At 36.8% G+C, this 20,137-nt stretch overlaps 1 protein-coding gene across 1 annotated transcript in view; it reads right to left on the bottom strand.

Annotated features, from left to right (window-relative positions):
• DMGDH (dimethylglycine dehydrogenase) overlaps positions 1 to 20,137 on the bottom strand; it is a 47,894-nt gene that overhangs the window by 12,849 nt on the left and 14,908 nt on the right. The window contains exons 6-14 of the mRNA XM_068667104.1: positions 17,077 to 17,325; positions 15,608 to 15,806; positions 10,653 to 10,822; positions 10,367 to 10,520; positions 9,285 to 9,450; positions 6,200 to 6,330; positions 3,333 to 3,550; positions 2,320 to 2,477; positions 1,168 to 1,227 (exon numbers count right to left, since the gene is read on the bottom strand). Of these exons, the coding sequence (XP_068523205.1) occupies positions 1,168 to 1,227; positions 2,320 to 2,477; positions 3,333 to 3,550; positions 6,200 to 6,330; positions 9,285 to 9,450; positions 10,367 to 10,520; positions 10,653 to 10,822; positions 15,608 to 15,806; positions 17,077 to 17,325 (1,505 nt within the window). The remainder of the gene's footprint in view (positions 1 to 1,167; positions 1,228 to 2,319; positions 2,478 to 3,332; positions 3,551 to 6,199; positions 6,331 to 9,284; positions 9,451 to 10,366; positions 10,521 to 10,652; positions 10,823 to 15,607; positions 15,807 to 17,076; positions 17,326 to 20,137) is intronic.

The following is a 20,137-nucleotide window of genomic DNA, read 5'->3' as shown; positions in this document are numbered from 1 at the left end:
TATCCTTTTCAGATATAAGGAAAATATAAGTAAGAATATAATTTGTCCCTGTATTACACTACATCATTATAAAGAATGAATGCTTCAAAATAACTACTTTCTCTTCTTACACTCCCTTATGTAAAAACATTGGCACTTTCTCTATTTTACAGATGAAAATCCAAAGCAAAAGATTAAACCAGAAATACAGCCTAATTCAGGGCACCTAACGTGGAATACCTAGGCCCTCTTTTTTAGGTTAGAAACTTCACATCTACTGTGCAGGTAACTGCTGTTTGAGTCAATAAACTAGCTGGTAGCAACAGATGGCATTGGAGGTGCACAGCAAAGGTTTCGAAGTGTTTTGTGAAAAATTATTCTTTTTGACACAGTTTGGACATATGGGGTTTTTTTTTGGACATATTTTTAATTTGGACTAGAAAAGAAAATTACAAGCAATTTCTCTATCTATTAGAGTGCAATAGAGTTTGATTTCCTAAAATATTAATATCATGTGAAAATTGAGTTGCTAATAAAGGGAGATAAGATAATATGTTTTCACTTTTATCACACATTTAAATTCAACTAGTCTCATTCTCTGGAATTCAAATCAGACAGTAACAATTTACAATGGAGGATCACTTCAGAAATTCTGTCAAGAACTACATTTTTTTACCAAAATGAGATCTTATATTTGACTCAAATTTGAGTTGTCAGTCAGCAGTTCTTCTGAAAAATCCAAAAACTCTACCGAAGTGATAGACAGAGATAAAGGTGCTATAGAAAACTCCTTTAACAAGACTAAGCAAGTCAAATGTTTTCATAATATAAACAGGTTTGTTCAGCTTTTATATGGACAATATGTGCTTGCAAAAGCACATAAAAAATTTATCTAGAAAAATAAACGACACTCGAGTTATTTTTGATATTGATTTAAATTAAATTAAATTAATTACTTAAATTTATTACTTGAAAATTTCTGATCTAAGATATAATTTTGTTACCAAGAAGCATGTAAATATGCATATATTAAAGATACTTCATAATTATTCTTGAATAATGTGAAAATAGTTGGTCAGTTTGTTTTCTAATACCTATTCTATTCTACAGATAATTACATTTTTCTTTTTATACACTTAATATAACCTTGTACATAATGGAACACTTTAAAAATCATAGGACATATACCTTGTTTAGCTTTACAAAATATTCCAGTCCGGCTTCCAAGGGATTTGTGTCACAGTTCATCTGTTAAAAAAAAAGAAAAGGCCATCTATACATGAGGGACTGAGGGACTGTCACAGGTTTTACTTTCATTACTACTATTACTATTACTATTACTATTACTATTACTATTACTATTACTATTACTATTACTATATAAAATCTTCTTTTTACTCCTGGGTCAATGTCATCTACACTACTGATGTGCAGCCTCCATTTGAATACATCATAATTTTTTTATATGTGACTTGAAGCAGAATATTTGCTATTATCCTTAATATAAAGCATAGATCTGTAAATCTTTCACTTAACTTTCAGTATGCAAAGTAATACACACTTCAGTAAGAAACAAGACTTTGGAACCTGCAGAAGCTTGAATAACTGAGGTATAAACATTAACTGTAACACACAAAAATGCCTTATCTGGAGATGAAAATAAAATACAATGCCAGCTTTTTTTATCACTTTCCCATCAAGGGGAAGAGGGACATATGGTTTGTTAGGCAGCAAGAATGAAAGCGGTTATACATGGACAAAGGGAAAGGATTCCCAAATGTCCAGCATTTCACCTTTGTGAGTTCTTTCCTTTCCAAAGAATTAGAAAAAAAAATCAGGTAAGCGGAAATTATAATGATTTTCCACAAATTCTCTAGCTCCCCTGAGTAGTTCTTTACTGTGAATGAGCAAATTCAGCAGAAAGAAGCTAATGAGAAATGAAAAAGTTCCAAACACATTATGAAGTAAAAATAATTGGCCTCCCATGACATAGTTACTACAAAAATAAAATGTTTTCAGAACCTATCGGCCAAACCTTTGATTTCAGAAGACTAGAGCTCAGCAAAACCCTCATAATTTTGCACAAGATACAAAAACATCAGTAAATCAGCATGTGTCTCTTTGCCAGTAAAGAAATGTTGTGTAGTAGTTATATTTATTTAGAAAAGACATCGTTCAGAATAACAGAGTTTTTGCCTGTTCAAAGTAAATGTTATTTTCATGCTAAACTTAGAAACTGGAACAAATACTATCTTTGTTAAGTCTAACTATAAGATGTATAGTCATAATGAAATAAAGAAAATAAACAAAGATAATAATTAAAAAGTTTTATTTCCTGACCTCTGCCCCCCAGGCTCGGAAGCCCTTTTCTAGCCTTAAAGCATTCAGAGCATATGTTCCAAAGTTGTCAATTCCCTCTTTTTGGCCAGCTTCCATGATTGCACTGTAAAGAGCTACAGAGTCTTCTTTTCTATGATACAGCTCCCAGCCCAATTCACCTGTTTGACAAACAAGACTAGCAGTTTAATCAACTCAACAATGAAACAATCCTAATAAATGCAGTCTCTTCATTGGTAAAAGTGGGGATCACTGCTGTGTTAATTCACATTAGAGGTCAATTCTGCAATCATATAGAAAGTCAAATTCCCTGCAGTTCTTGCCCTAGATCTTAAGCGGAGGTACTATTATTCTAATTTAAACTGTAACTGAAACTGTAACATGGAAGGGGAAGATATAGAAAGGGAACAATAAAATATAACTGGTAAGGGAAGGTCATGTAGTGAACTCACAATTAGCAATGAAGTTCAAAGGCATTACAAGCAGGTGATGAGTTGGCAAGCGAAGAGCAAATGTAACTGAGTGTAAATAAGAATAAAGTGAGTGTGTTTCATCACTTCAGCTGCTTCAGAATGCCCTGAACTCAGTTCATTGAAGTAGAGATGGAAATAAAAAGAAATAAAAACTAACTGAGAAAAACAAATACTCAGCACTTCAGTGTTACATTTTGAAAGCACTTGACAAACAATAATATACGGTAATCCAAAAACAATTCCTGACGTTGGTTTTGTAGCAAATACCACAGAGGTTATCAGAACTGGCCTTTTGTTCTGTAAAATAAATATTTACACCATAGGGTATTCTAGAGAAGAGGGTCTTGGAAAATTTGGAACAGACCATGACCAGAACACATCTGAAAAATCAATGTACTGCATTTTCTTACACATTTAAAAATAAAGTGTGGTGCACCTACTACCTATGAATACATAATGAGATTTATTTTTCAATCTATTTTTAGCTTTAGTCTTTTTTGTCCTCTTTCCTTTTTTATTCCGTCTTTCTTCTCTATCACTTACCTGTGTATGATATCCTAATGGCAGTAACAGCAATATCAGAGAGTTTCAAATGTTTAGACTGGAGAAACTTAAATGAAACATCACTCAGATCCTCAGCTGTCAACTTCTGGAGGACCTGTCGTGCGTATGGACCTGCTACACCAAGTACTCCCATCTCATCTGTCACATTTTCTATTTCAACCTTGTATCCACCTCTCACTATCTCCTCTTCTATCCATCTGCATGTAAAACACAACAGTGATGTTAATTTTATACATCAAAAATAACTGATTCATATAAACATTAAAAAGGAAATGTTTTTTTGTTACTGTCACCTTCTGTTGAGATAACCAGTATAGGAACACAGTTATCTGTGGTACAGTAATGAAAGCTGAGAATTTAAATGGGTGGAATCCCAAAATCACAGAATAGTTGAGAGTGGACAGGACCTCTGGGGGTTATCTAGTCCAATTCCTGCTTGAGCAGGGACACCCAGAACAGGCTTCCCAGAATAACATGCAGGCATCTTTTGTGTATCTCCATGGAGGCAGACTTCAAAACCTATCTGGGCCTCCTATGCTGGTGCTCTGTCACCCACACAGTAAAAAAAAAAACATTTGCTAATGTTTAGACAGAATCTCCTGTGTTGCAGTTTGTACCCACTGTGTCTTGTCCTGCCACTGGGCACCACCAAGAAAAGCTTGGTTCCTTCCTCTTTGCACCCTCCCTTCAGGCATTTATACATACATTGACAAGTTTTCTTATAAGTCTTCTCCTACCCAGGCTAAGCATCTCAAATCTCTCAACCTTTCTTCATAGGAGAGACGCTCCAGCCTCTTCACCATCTTTATGGCCCTTCACTGGATTCTCTCCAGAATGTCCGGGTCTCTCTTCTAATGGGGAGCCAAGAACTGGACACAGTACGCCAGGTATGGCCTCACCAGTACTGAAGGGAGGGGAATCTGCTCGACCTGCTGCCAGTATTTTGCCTACTGCAGCACAGAATACCATTAGCTTTCTTTGCTGTAAGGCACACTACTGGCTCATGTTCACCTTGGTGTCCACCAGGACCCCCAGGACTTTTCTGCCAAGCTGGTTTCCAGGTGGCTTGCCCCCAGTATTTATTGCTGCAAGAGGTTGTTCCTTCTCAGGTGCAGGACTCTGCAGTTCTTGTTGAACATCATGAGGCTCCTGCCAGCCCATTTCATTAGACTGTTGAGGTCCCTCTGGATGGCACTACACTGAAAACACTCTGGCATATCAGTCTGGCATATCCTACCAGTTTTATGTCATCTGCAAACTTGCAGTGGGTATACTATGCCCCATCATTCAGATCATTAATGAAGAAGGTGTTATACAAGACTGGACCCAGCATTGACCCCTGGTAGGTACACCACTGGTTACTGGCCTCCAACTAGACTTTGCACCACTGACCACCACCCTCTGGGCTCAGCCATTCAGACACTTTTCAATCCACCTCCCTGTCTGCCCATCTAGCTCATACATCAACAACTTGTCTACAACGATCTTATGGGGAACAGTGTAAAAGGCCTTACTGAACTCCAAGTGGACAATACCCACCACTCTCCCCTTATCCACTAGGCTAGCCATTCCATCATAGAAACTTAACAGCTTGGACAAGCATGACTTCTTGGTTAATCCATGCTGACTACTTCTTTTCTATTTCCAAGATGAGAAAAAGACGTAATATCGTAAGACTGAACATCAATCTGTCTTTGGATTCATGTGTTAATAAAACTTGACATACAAAAAGATATAAATACAATGAACGTCAAAAAAACTCAAGATAAATTTCTGTGTTAACAGAAATGTACAAATGGGATTGTTGCTTCCTGAATATAATATTTACAGTATTGCCAGAAAGTTTAGTTTTGAGTCTTGCTTGAATTAAATGCATCATCTGGGTACTGTCTTTCAGGAATTTTGTAAAATAAATAAAAGGAATATATTTGAAATAATATAAATTACTGTTTTGTTAAAAAGTGTTTAAAGATCTCAGGCCCAGGGGAGTACAAAATAAGATGGTAGAAATTCTTTAAAAGTAAATACATTAGGGCTACCCTTTCTTACTTGCATTTGGTTCCTGAATGTGCCAATGGTCCTACTGGGACTGTTATGAAGCAGTACATTATTCATCATATGTTAAGGCAGCAAGTGTCATTCCTTTATGTATTGATTCATTTTGAAGAACTGATTTGTCAGCAATCTCCCATAAGAATATTTTTTTTCAGTATGTGTGTACTAACTACTAATAGCACTAGAAATGTCATTTCCAATGTGCATGTAATTGAAAAAAAAAAAAAAAAAAAAAAAAAAAAGCAACAACAAATGAAAACAAGTCAAGCTGCAACTGCTTCTAGTTCCTTTATTTCTTTTATTTCATTTTGTGACCCCAGAGCCCAAAGCAGAAGACATTATCACAGTATCAGGAAGACTGTATTACCCATCTCTGCTGGCCAGGTCATTGTATCTGGGGTCATCTGTGTTAAAAGCCAATTCTCTTTTTTGCGTAAGAGAAAACACTAGAAAGGGACAACTGTGCTGTGTTCCATCATACAATGCCAAATCCAAACAAGCTCAATAACAAAACAAGAACTACTCACATTAGAGTATATTACATAACTATCAGTAAATTATTCTATCCACCTTTTTCACCAACAATTAAGCCAGTATTCAACTGATAATATTTCAGGATTCAACTTGATTGAGTTTCTAAGAAACCAAGATCAATGAATAAGTAGAATTCTCTTGAACCTAGTGCAAGGATTATTGAGCAATAATTAAGAATTTGGCACTTAATAAAAAAGGTTTCTATATTAATGTGACTGTACAGCACTATGTACTTACTGTATGAAAAATAAACTCACCTCAGATCATGGAGTTCTGATCCTGAGCCAGTTATAAGCATAAATTCTCCTGGATACAGTTGAGAGACTGTTAGTTCAGCATAAACTTTTCCTCTAGGTGTTAACATATGGCTTATATTTGTGGTACCAACCTACAAAAGACAATTATTAAGGATGCAAAGTAAAACCTTTGAATTCTTAAACATTATAAAATATATGGAAATATATATTTACTTGAAAGAATAAATTTATATGTTTTTTCTGCTGTGCCTTAATAGGAGAGGTCACATACACAATTGGCCAGGTTTAAGATTTATAGTGGAAATTTTTCTTCATAGCAAAAATGAAAATTTTGAAATGAGATAAATCAATAACTTCATAAATATTTGTTAATTTTATATTAGACAAGACATTCTCAAGAATAGATTTTCAGTGCAAACAAAATCATTTTCAGTTTGCTGATTATCAGAATAAAAAATTCTACTTGTTATTGTCGTAAATAATCTTTTTCAATCGTGATTAACATTTTCAGAGACAAAAAGGATAATATGTCCTTTGCTCCTTACTTAAAGAAAATAAATATTGAGCTATGATATGCTTTTGTGGCCCTGATTTATGCACATTTTTCATATTTTATGCAGTTGTTGACTATTAATCTACATCTCTGTACATTTCGGTCAGATACTGTGTAGAAATGTGATCTCTAAAGGTAAAATTTCAACAGCTACTTAGCTATGGCTACAACATGTATGCATGTTCATACAGATACCATCCATGCAAACAGAAATGTGCACCATAGCAGTTGTTCTGGTCTGATTCCAGAGACAGAATTTAATTTCTTTTAACTCATTCTGCTTTCATAAGAACCTTGTCAATCACCCAACCAGTGCCCAGATTCCAGCCAATGAGTGGAAAAAGTAAAAATATTGCAGATACTAACAGTCCTTTGCAAGGTCATGCTACATAAACACAGTTGTTGTTACACTACAGGTGCATAGTCAAATCTTCAGTCTGATGCTAGTCACTCACAACCTGCTTGTGATAGAAGAGTATTTCCAGTAACTTCACTGCACTATTTTATGATGCAGACAAGCATGAATGGCACTAGAAATCAGACAGCTTAAATAATCAACTGTTGTGAAAGCTGGATTTCTAAGTTGGCTCATAAGTTGTCCATTTTGTTTGCTGTCTTTCTTTTTAGCTTCAGCAACACTTATTAAATTCCATAGAAAGCACTCACTATGTCTTCATGTTTCCTGCTTTATCTTGCTTTCCCTGCAACACATAAATATATTCAGCAAGCGTTATCCATGCCAGCTGATGACACAGTCACCTCAACTCTAACCCAAACTAGAGAAAAGACAAACATCAATCTATACTGCTATCACAAAATGAATACAGTAAAATATATGACTATATGGCAGTTCAAGTTCTCTTTTCTGCCAGACCTATGGGACACCATTGTTGTATATAGCCTTTCCATTCTGTTGGCTCTGACTTCTAAGATATCTACCTCCATGACTGTAGTCTCAGTATACTTAATGTTTCCCTATACTTACTTCCTCTGTTATCTGAAGCAAATAAACCATAATCTACAGGGAGAAAATAAATAAATAAAGGAGAAAAAAAAAAACAACTGTGCTAAAATGACAGAATCCCACTTCAGAAAGGAACAATCTGCTAGCTGGATGTGTATCTCTGAAGTTAGACATTCTGTGAGAGCGGTTGACAAAGGGGTAAGACAAATAGGACTCATGGAGCACTACCTGTCTGGTAGCAGGTCTGAGCCTTTATGTTCCATTGCCCTTCTCTGACACTTGCACCGTTCTGCAGCACAGTTGGAAAAGTCACAGTGCAAACTGCTGCCATTCACAATAGGTCTCCCTCCAAACGTGATGGAGTAGCACTATTAAACACCAGCGAGGCTGGCAGCAAGGCCTTGAGTTTTTTGTTTGTTTCTTTCTTTTGTTGTTTTTGCTTGTTTGTTTGTTTTTTAATTTTTTGAAACAGAAGTGCTGAGGTACTACAGGCCAGCTCCTGTTCTCACCCCTGCCATGAAAGTGGTTCCAAAGAGTGGTTATCAAGATGGTGGCAGGCACTTTGTATATATTAGTATAAATATAAATTTAACAAATATAATATGTAATATAAATATATATTATATATAAATACACATAAACAAACTGAAGACTGAACTGAGGACCAAGAATCAAAAACCTGAGCTATGTTGTCAGTGTGCCATTTCTGGGAAGAGGATCATATTCTGAGGATCTTGGAGCAGAGTCAGACTTGTGAAGAAAGAACAGGTGTGAGTCTGAAAGATGAAAATGCTGAATATTTGTAACCCTGCCTGCTCTAGGCAGGTAGCTATAAAACAGAGTAAGTATGAGGGGTGTAAAAAATAAGCATGAGCACATTTTAAAAAATGTTCTTTGGCCATCCAGGAAGAATACAAAATCCCTCTATGGTCAGGCAAGAGCACATGCCACTGCTATCCTCTGCTACTTAAAGCTGCCATAATGTGGCACAGTCTTAGGCAGGCAGTTCCCATGCTATTCTTAGCATGGGAGTTATTCTTGTATGGGAGTAGCATGGGAGTATTATTGTAAAATAATTACATTCCTATGGTCCTCTTTATATCAAGATCTGAAACACTGGAAGTTCTGTCTGAACCTAAGAAAACACTTTTTGTAATGTCAAGGTGACAAAGCACTGGAATGAGTTTCCCAGGGATGTTTTGGAGTCTCCATCATTGGGGATATTGAAAAAAAAAAAACATCTGGACATAGTCCTAAGTAATCGTCAAGGTGATTTGCTTTAGGTTGGGCAAGATGATGAGAATGAGGTCCCTTGAGCATCAGCAACTCTATGACTCAACGATTTGTGTCAAAGGGTACTTTTTCTTGGGACTATTTTAGTACAAACTCCACTGTTTGTGCTCTTAACTGAGTAAAATGTACCTCCTGACACAGGAGTTTCTCCAAAGGACCTGAGTGCCTGGTATCTGAAAGATATTATGACAATATTATGTCTCATTTTCCATTTCTGAAACAGATTTTTTTTTGTCTAAATCCTACATTAAAACAGTTATCATCATCCCATTTACCTTTGGAACAACATTTGCAAATAGATGATCCAGCAGCTTAACAGAATCAGTGCCTTTTACTTTAAACTTGCCAAATGGTGACAGGTCAATCACACCAACTTTTTCCATAACCTGTTTATACTCACGACCCACTGGGTCAAACCAATTTGTGCGACGAAAACTGGGTCTGAAACAGAGCATTATAAACATAAAACACAATTTGGCCATTTTGTGCTCTTTTCAGTAAAATGTAGTCTTCAGTTTCTTCAGTTTAAAAACCATTCAAAAGATTCAACTCTCCTAATTGTAGGTAGCTTACACAATATTTTCCTTGGACTAATATAGCTTAATTATTAAATCCTCTAACAACAGAAAAGATATGGGTTGATATTTTATCAACCACTTTGTAATAAACTGTGAACTGTTCAAATGTTGGAAGAAGCAGTAGTCTGTCATGTGTGAATTTACAGCATACTTTGTTGCTGAATCATTTATTTGTTTTTAAGGTGTCAAAGGCTTTATATCTCAACAGCAGAGTGTGTCTCCTTATTCCTTTATGAGCCTCATTTAGATTGGAACTACAGTAGCCCTGGGGAAAACATTTGCAGCATGCTCCCTGATATAAGCATGTAGGCAGGCACAGAAAAAAAAAAAAAAAAAGTAGGAAGGAAGACTGAACTTCTCCTTTCCTGAGAATTATACAGACAGAAACGAGCTTTTTCATGAAAACATTATACTGCACCAAGGAAGAAAGTACGGATTTGTTTTTTGTTTTTTTTTTTTCTATTTTTTTGATAGAAAAAAAAATCTCTTTTGATAGATTTTTGAACATCTTTTTTCTATCTCTTTTTTGAGGTAGGCTGCTTTCTAACACCCGATCTCTAGAACACCTACAGGTTAACTCGATCTGTGTTTTGCAATGTCTGCATTATCAGAATGAAATGGATTCTAAACTATGGAAAAAACAATAATAGATCTACCGAACAGATATCTTTTAGCAAAAATGAACGATAAATGTAAGCTTTCCTTTAAGTTTAACTCAGCTTGCACTTGCTGACAATTTCTTAGGAAAAAAAAAAAGAAAAAAGTAATATTTCATTTACTTATATCCAGTCTCATCTCCAGGTTTGTAAAACCAGTGAGGTTGTTCCCATCCTGCATGAAATCCCATGGAACATTTTGACTTCAGCAAATCATAGAGGGCACCAGCTCTCTCTGTTGGTCTCCCAGCAAATCTTTCCTCTTTAGGGTAACCAACTAGGGAAGAAAAATAAATACGTTACCAGGACAGAATGCATAAAAAACATATATAAACAGAGAAACCTAGAGGCAGGCTTTGCTGGAATTCATTTGCAGGATATAAACACAATTCAGAAAATATCTTCTTACCAATGTTATTAAAACCATAAGATTCTCTTGCTTTGGCTGCTGTGTATTCTGTGGTGGTCCACTTTCCATAGCGATTAGGGTCTAATTCTATCAGGTCAAATGGAGGTTCCCCCTCAAGGATCCAGTCACTCAGGTACTTTCCTATGCCACCAGCATGTATAATGCCATACCTTAAAAACAGAAAAAGTCCTATGTGTTTTTCCTATGTGAAAAAGTGCTATGTGTTTTTTTTTGTGTGTGTGTTTTTTTTTTTTTTAAATCAATACTAGCTCATATTACTAATACATCTCCTATTCCACCTCTCACCCCTCTTTTTTTGTTTGTTCCATTTTGTCTTGTTTTCCAAGATTATATGTGTTATTGACAGGTATTTCTACTGCACCACTGTAGCAGAAGTCCACTAAAGTATGGCAGTTATGGTGTTAAAGATTACAGAAAACTCTTTCTTTATCTGAAGTTCAGAATTTAATAATCTTGTCTAGGAATGTTAACAGTTAATGCTAAAGAAAGGTGTCTAACTTCTGATACCCATAAATAAACTTTCTAGCCATAAAGTACCTTTTCTTTGTTGATTACATTCAATTAAACAAGACTCAGAATTGAAAACCATACAGAAACATTATAGCAGCTATGGTGAAGATTTATATTACAGTGGCAAGAACAACAGAACCAAAAATCAGCAGACAGCATTACCAAGCAGCTTTAAAGAAACTGAAGTAACAGAAGAACTTTTTATATTGCTCCACTGAAAATCAGAGAATGTAGTGGAACTGGGTGTGAGACTAGGAGACGTGCCAGAATGGAGAGCTGCCTTTCCTTACTTGAGTTGCCTTTTCTGTTCTCTGCTACAAGAGAGAGAACTAGTTCCATAACATTAATGGTAAAAAAAAAAAAAAAAAAAAAAAAAAAAAAAAACAAAAAACACAAGTAGGAATGCTCTGCTACTAGTCTGTAGCAAAAGCCTGTCCTGTTTCTACCTAGTAAGTGTGTGAAGCATCAGTCAGTAGAGGAGGTCTCTTGCTAGAAAACTGTATTAAAGGAACCATACCAGACAGCAAAGGTAAGTACTCAAAAGTATTTATCATTTCATATATGAAATGATAGATCAGAGGTTTTCTTGTTTAAGTATTTTGTACATAATTTGACCTTTCAAAATGCTCAACATCTTGATGCCCAAAAGGAAAAGCCTATGTGTGAAACATGCTTCTACCAGGTAGCTGAACTGGACAACTGGTAGACAAGGAGCTTCAGTGTACTGCAATATGTGTATGTCACCACTCAATATACATGCAACCAAACAGCACTATGTAATGCTGAATTACAGGCATTTAAGATTATACATTGAAATGGTTAATGACAATTATTAATAACAAATGTTTTAAAACTTCTGATGTTAATATATCCATGAATTAGTTTACCATGTCTAAAAAAGTGTCTAAGTATCCTTCTGTCACGTGAAAATAAATTATTAGTTATTTGTGACATGCTCCAATGAGCAGAACAGAAAAATCCTTGAAGAAATATGAAGCCAATGGAAAACTAAGTTTAAATTAGCATGAAAAAATTAAATCACAGAGACTCACATTGAATAGTGACGCCAAAACTTGAGCTGGTGCTCATCAACTCTGCATTCTGAATTCTAGGCCCTGAATTAAACAGTCCAAGATCTTATGAAAAAAATAGAATGTAATTATTTAATCCTAATGCATATGCATAAGAAGAATAGGTCTGGCACTTAGTCCCGGCACTTCCTAACTGTAGAATGCCTGACTTCACGATCTTCATGATAGTGGTTTGATACAGCAGGTTTTTTTATCTTTTTGTTTGTTTGTTTATTTAATAAAATTAATATCAAGCAGCTGAGTGCATGAAGCAGTTCTGCAAAACATAGTCCTTTAGGACATTCAGCAGAAATCCTCAGATTCTCACCTCAGTTGATATAGAAAGAATGACTGCTTGTCAACTGCCACTCTGTAAGTACTACAGAAGAACTAGCCATTTCTGGTGTTAATTTAGTTAGGCTACTCACTTGGGCAATTCATGTGTGCAAGTTTTGTGAGCATAGCTATGATGCCTTCAGGACCAGCTCCAGAAGTTTTAGCCAGCTCAAGTCTCTCTGCACCATTCACTACAGCCAGCACAGCACAGAGACCATTCCATGACTGTGGATGGAAACAGATGAAATGCAGTGGAAATTTTCAGGTTTATTTGAAGACTGAGTGGATGGCAGGGTAACCTTCGGAGCAAGACAGACGAGGAGGCAGATCTGCAATGTGGAGTTGCTAGGTCAGGTGGATCAGTGCACCTTGTCTGACTGGTCTCCAAATTTTGCAGAGCTTTTCAGCACTGTCTCTGCTCATTTAGTTGATTCCGTGTGTGCTCCCCACTGGGCCTACATCATCAGAAATGTTACTGATTACCCAGGTTGCCCAAATTCTTCATTAGCTCAGATAAGGAGAGCTGATAGTATTAATATATCCACTGCCATTCTTCTAAGAAGGAATGACATATGTGGCTTGCAGGGATGGGATAGGATGGGGTGGGATGGGATGTTACTGCTGTAAAGAGTGGTACAGCTTAGGAGTCCCTGTCTTCATATGAAGATTTAGAGAAATTGTGCTTAAGTGAATATGAACTGCCCTCTGCTCTTCTCTCCTTTCAATCCATGCCAGCCTTGCTTTGCTCTGTGGTCTTCCCCACTGTCCCTTTCATATTCTTGTGTCTTACTGGTTTGTGATACATTGCTTCTCACCAATTTTTGGTTCCTGAAACTTTTCACTCCACTCCTTTTTTTCCTAGGAAATCTAAGCCCCTGCACACCATGATCTTTTTTTTTAGTGACTTTGTTCAGCCATTTTTCTGCCCCATTTCTGCAGGAAAACTCCTGTTCAGTCTCTGGCTTTAGAATACTATTGTAGATATAACTCATGAAGACTTAGTGAATCTCTGTCAAGTGTTTATGAGCTGTAACTTCTCTGAAGGCATGTGAATGGGACTTGCAGACAGATTTTGTGAAGAATGGCAGAAAGACATATCTTTAGGAGAAAGGTTACTTCTGCCAAACATGAAGTTCATTCTCAGCAAATGAGCAGATTAGAGTTCTTCAAAAGAAAGACTTCCCCCAAAAAACTGAACATGGCAAAATGGCATATCTTCCAATAATCTCATTATTTTGAAAGCTTACACTGCTTTGACACCAAATATGGTCAAAAAAAATAAATAAATAATCTAGCTTATTGTTAACACTTTCAAAGCTATAAGTAACCAAAAACAGTCTTAAATGGGAAGCATTGAGCAACCTTGATAATAAACAGTGCTACATGCCCTACTAACTATACTTATTAACCTCTTTGCACATTAAAATGTCTAGCATGCTGCTAATTTTAGATAATAAAAATCCTCTAAACTAACAGCACTAAGTCCTCTGTCACAATGTCCCTGCTAGCTGACTGTGAGATAAGGATTTGCTAATGCACACAAAAAATTACAACACTGGCAGAAACACTGCAGTGAGGCAGAAGTGCAGAACAGAGTCAAAAGTCCCTGAAAAGCAGGCAAAGCAATCCAATGACAGCAACATAATTGCAACCTGTGTCTACACATTTAGAGATTAATCAAATTCCTGAAATAATTTTTTTTAAGAAACTTAAGTATATAACACTGGTCTCTGGTTATTCCCACATGGAACTTTAATTCTGCTCCTATTGATGCCAAAAGAAGGAAAACAGGTTCCAAAGTCTGGCAGCACAGTAATGAACTTAAACAGTCTTTCTGGTGAACTAGGACTAGGCAAACCACTTTTGTAACTATAAGTTCTGCAAATGTTACTAAAAGATAACAATTTTGTTGGTTCTTTTTTTCAATCCAAGCAGCAAAGGTGAACACCTTTCACAATGAATCATTGCAAAATTACCAAACCCTTTTATTTTGAGGGCCTCGGAAAGCATGTTAGTGATATTGCCTTATCTTACAATCTGAGGGTTTGTTTAGTTTGGACTGAAAGAAAACTGGAAAAGCTTAGCTGGATTTTGAACGGCAAATTAGGCAATTGGAAAAACAGTGTAAACAGAACGTGTTCAATAACATGTGCCTGGAATTGCATTCAGTTCATTCTATCCATCTTGAGACAACAGGCAAGCTGAGACAATTAAAGAAAAGTCAGTAAGAGCTTTACCACCGACTTCAGTGGGGCCAGAGTATATGAGATGCAAATCACACTCAAAATAAATGTTAGAGTGGGCAGGAGAGACTAGATAACATCAGAAAAACACCCATTCCTGTTGTCACACTAACCTTGTCATACTAACCTCTTCATTTGCTTTCTTCCAACACCCAGCAACATCATTTCTCAGCTCGATCTCCAACAGTCAGAACTATGACTGTTTGTATCCCTAAAGCAGTAAGTCACCCATGGTGCCTGCAGTCCTCTATCCTTAGCATGCCTTCAACTCTTCACTGAAAGTTATTACTTCTGATTATAAGTTCTTCCTGTAACAACCATTCCTGCCACAATTTCAGTGACACCATTTTCTGCATACCAAAAAAGTATTGAACAAAATGTAATTGAAAGTGATCCACAAAATGAACTGGAAAGTGTACTACAAAGCCCAGCACTGTCACGGCTTCAACTTGCTCCACAGACATTACCAAGTCCTACCCACTTCTTGCTGCTTCATAAATTGTCACAGATACTAGCCTCCAGAACAAAAGGAGGACACAAATTGAAAGAATTGTGAGAGTTATGAAACAGAAGAAAGAGAGAATGATAAGTTCACAACATGTGGGTAATGGTTATTAAGATTATTTCCAATCATATTTTATATAGGAAAAAAAAAAAAAAAAGAGGGAAGAAAAAAAAAAGAAGGAAAAAAATCCATAAAAATTTAGCAAAGTTCACGATAACTATCATTTTAATAACATAACAGACAAAAGTTCTCACAAATAAATTTACTCACCCAAAACCAATAGCTACCCAGTAATTTCTTACACCCTGATGTGGTCCCACCATAGGAAGAATGTCTGGAGAATAGGTGATAGGACCTGCAATTGTGTTTATGATGTCTGCTTGTTTCAGAACTGGGACCATTTCCATAGCAGCCTCAATGTGTTCCATTATTCTGTCTAAATCAGACTCAAAAAGTTCTTTTCCAAAACCTGCACAAATATTTGAGCCATTACATACTTGTTAAATACAATGAAAATACATTTTAATCACAGTTATGAAATTTATAAAATGGACACAAAATTTTTCAGTTAGTATGTTCAAGCATATACTATCCTACCTAAGAAAAATGGTGTGCATAAAACCTTAGTTACTTGCAGGATCAAGTTTACTGTCACTGCAGTTACACTGTCTTTTATACATATTTGTTTAACCCTAAGGTCACACAAATTCAACAATGAAGTAGAAAGGAAGTGGAGAAACACAGATACTTCATCTGTGTTAATAAGACCCATTTATTTTTCTCAATATGGCAACAATTTGAGGAGGGAAAGAAAGATATTGCCTGTGTCAGCTTATTTCTTCCACGGCATTTTGTGAATTCCTGGATACATTTCAGCCTTCAGCCTGTGCTCTGAGAATTACTGAACATGACTCTGTAGAAGGACTTGACACTGGTGGAGACAAAAAGCTTACGAAGATAAGACAGTGCAATCCACAGCCCAACAATATAAATTGATTTATTCTTCCTTAAGAAACACTTTCTGTTTGTTTCTTTTTTGTTTGTTTGTTGGTTTTTTTTGGTTGGTTGGTTGGTTGGTTGTTTTTTTTTTCTTTTTAAACATCGTGACCATTCACCTAAGATGAATTACTGTGAAGAAGTGAATGTAAAGCTGGAGCCTAGGTATAGCACAGTACTTAATTTCATAGAATCATAATCATCAGTATGTTAAGGTTGGAATTTTTCTGTACAAAAATTCTATACAAATCTACAGCTCATTTGTACTTATATCCGAGCACAGTATTTTGTCTAAGCCATTCCTTTGGTGTATCTGTGTTCCTTTTTGACAACTGCATTGTCTCCAAGGGAACAGAGAAAAATTCAAAGCCCTTGTTAGTATGTTGGAGAGAACTATGGCTTAAAACTATAATAAAAATCTATTCAAATGCAAAAATGTGTATTTAGTGATTGGATTTAATCACTACACACAGACACCTGTTCAGAGAGTAAGATAATACTATGTTGTAGATGTATATTTTGTGCCTATTTCAAATAGCCTTTTTCATATTACTTTTTTTTTTCTATTTATTTGGAATATTAGATGTCACAGCTATTCTTTGAAAAAAGTTTTCCACTGCAGTCCTGCATTGCAAGTATTTTCTATTTTCCAATATATAAGGCAATATTACGTAGTGGGATTTATATATATTAAAATATATGGTAGTGCTTATTGAGTTTAAAGATTTAATGTACTTAATTACCTGGTGGTACTCCATTTGTTACCCAAGAGTCCTGCAGCTTCATCTTCTTTTCACTTTCATATGGACCAAATAAAAGACCATCTCTTTCCTGTCTTAGGTAATATGATCCTTCTAAATCACGAATCACAGGTAATTCTCTTTTTAGGGCTTTCACTTCAGGGATGGTTGCTGTCACAACATACTGATGGTGGACAGGAATAAGAGGGTGCTGCAGGCCAATCATCTTGCCTATTTCACGAGCCCAGAAGCCTACAGAGGACAAGAAACAACACACTAACATTCAAAGATTTTCCTTTCAATTAAGGGAAAATAACAGCAAAACATTTTCAAGAAGCACTGTGTTTTGTGGAAAGTGACAAATTTTTTACACAATTTCACTTTTAAAATTATTTTTCATACTATGTAGCATCATTTTCACTCCATAATTTCATGCTCTTGTTCCTAATTATGCTACCATATATTACTCTAGTTTACAGTTATTCAAAAATGTAACTGGAAAAATATGCATTAGGCTTCTAAAAGTTCAGAAAGGAATTTAATTATCAATTCCACAAACCCCATAGTTCATTTCATTAAACTAGGACTGTAATGCATAAAAATCAGTAACACAAGCAGAATAAATTAGTTCATATTATAGGTGTTATCCTAGGCTCTTACTATCAACCAAAAGAGCTAGTGTACTTCCCCAATACAGTAGTCAAGTCCTAACACAGCAAGGCAGTACCTTCAGCTGGCTAATCCCAAAAATCTAAGTTTCCCTCCTTTTTCACATGTCATTAACTTGTATTACTTATGCCTGTCATGTAGTAATCAATTAACTGTTCCTATTGGCAAGTAGTTAGTGCACCCTCCCATAGGTGTCCAATTAAAAGTTCTGATACATGCTGTGATCAGAAAAAATAGGCACCAATTTCTCTGTCCCTAAAGCCTGCTCAAGGTCCTACATGTAAAATCCTAAGCATACATTAAAGAAGGCCTAATTCTTCTCTGTTAAGGTCCTTGCAGACTAGCTGCTTGCACCTGGTAAGATGTATTCACTTAGTGATGTATCAGTGTCAAAGCTAAAAAGTAGAAGCCATTTATCTCTGCCAGACTTACTAGCTAGGGCTTTGCATCATGGCTCAAGTCTGCTGTGAGATCAGAGTGTATAGATGAGAGAATCCAGCAGATACAATCGACTGCGATGGCGGCTGCTCTTAGAGATTGGAATACTCTTTAACATCACTCTCCTGACTCTTTGTAAGAAGGAATGTAGGTCTCAGAAGTGGGAATGAAGGGGGTAAATCAAACAGCAGGAATTTCAGGGAAATCTATGGGGTCAGGAGTAAGGGTTGAGAGAAGGCAATATGGAAGATGAGGAAGAGGTAGCCTTTCAAAGAAAAGGCTATGTGCTGTATGCCACCCAGGAAAAGAAGGCAGTTCAGCCTGGTTCCTGTGTAATCAGCTAACTCCCAACTTAATGAAAAACTATCTCTAGCAAGGTTTCCCGCTTACACAGCTGCCTCTTCTCCTGGGCCCTACACTCAAGGATGCCCAGCATAACATGCTTTTTTTTTTTTTTTTCCTTTTTGCTGCTTGCTTGGCTTCAGACCCAGAGGTTCCTACCTCTCTCTTCAATTCTACCTTTTCCAAGAACTGGCTAAATTTTATCTCTCAGGGCCCTGAGGGCACTAACAAGCCTCAACAGTCCTGAGCAGCCCCTTTGGGACTTTCACCCACACACCTCCCCATGGGGCCTGAAGCCCCATTTCTGCTCAGCTCAGGGACATCAGTACCAGTCTGAGCTGGTTTGATCGGAGGAGTGCCTGTTTACAGCTGTGTCACAACCATGCCCGTGCCTGGCCATGGCCCTCATTGATCCAGACCCTGATCCGTGGACTACTTCCCAGCTTGGCCTCTCCCCAGACTCATCACCACGGACCTGCCTGTTGATCACTGGGCAGTGTCTGACCCTGGTTACTGTCACCAGACCTGCTCTCAACCTGCCTTGTCTGCAGGCTGGATTTGTCACTATGGCTGCCTGTGCCTCTTCCCCACAAATCAGTCTGGAAACCTGGGCTCTAGGTGGATGCCAAATGCCAGTCCTGGGCCTGCCCAACTCCCTCCTTCATGGCATTTAGGACAGAGCCCTGGCTGGCAAGGCCCATGCCCTACCAGACCTGTTACCACTCCTGGCACCTTCTCCCATAGAGAGTACCCAGACAGTGCTGTTAGTTGACATTGATTTGGAAATACAGCCTCTCATCTTTGACATGGGCTAACGCCAGAGTAATTAGAAAAGATGAGTTGGGCTGTGCTGGCTTGGAGCTATTCCCTGCACACAAGCCAGACTCTGGGTCTAACACCCACATTAAAAATAATAATAATAAATAAAATCCAAGAACAAGGTTTTATGTGATAAATCAGCTGGCAATTGCTAACAGACAGGTAAAGCAAGTGAGAATGATATCAAAGATCATGACAGAGAGACTTGGTTAATTAAAAGCCCCTGCCCAGAAAATGGTAAAAAACGGTATCTGTTGTACTGTATTTATCATATGTAAGACTTTGCTTCTTAACTGAATCCTCAGTACTTGCAGGAGACTCACTGACAGAATAGTTGTTATGTTGGTCAAATTAGGAAGATCACGTAGCATGCAGTGATTCAAAAAATCTTTCAAAACCACTGAAACATGATTTATGCTCCTTTATATCGAGAACAATCAAAAAATGCTAATGAAGTTGAATTTCTAGCACTTCTTCAAGGGCTTCCTCAATTAAACATGACAAATACACATTTGAATTTAAGCATAGGTTAAGGGGACCTAGAGTTGACCATTAAAAAAATAAAAATTAGAATTAAAAAAATAAAGTATGAAAACAATGAATGTATTTACTCTCATTTGCTAGCCATTCATGTACAGTGTCCCCCTTCTACGAAGTCCAGGCCATTGACTAGTCAACTACAATTACCGTTTAGGGAACTTCTTTTGATTTGTGTATTTCCATGTCAACTCCAAAGAAGATTATTTTAAGGTAAGGTCAGTTAATGATCCATACAGGAGAAAAGAAGGTGAAGTAG

Source organism: Anas acuta, chromosome Z, assembly GCF_963932015.1.
Source record: "Anas acuta chromosome Z, bAnaAcu1.1, whole genome shotgun sequence".
NCBI classification, from domain to species: Eukaryota; Metazoa; Chordata; class Aves; order Anseriformes; family Anatidae; genus Anas; species Anas acuta.
Note: the sequence above shows the minus strand (reverse complement) of the source record. Positions and strands in the feature narration are given on the sequence as shown.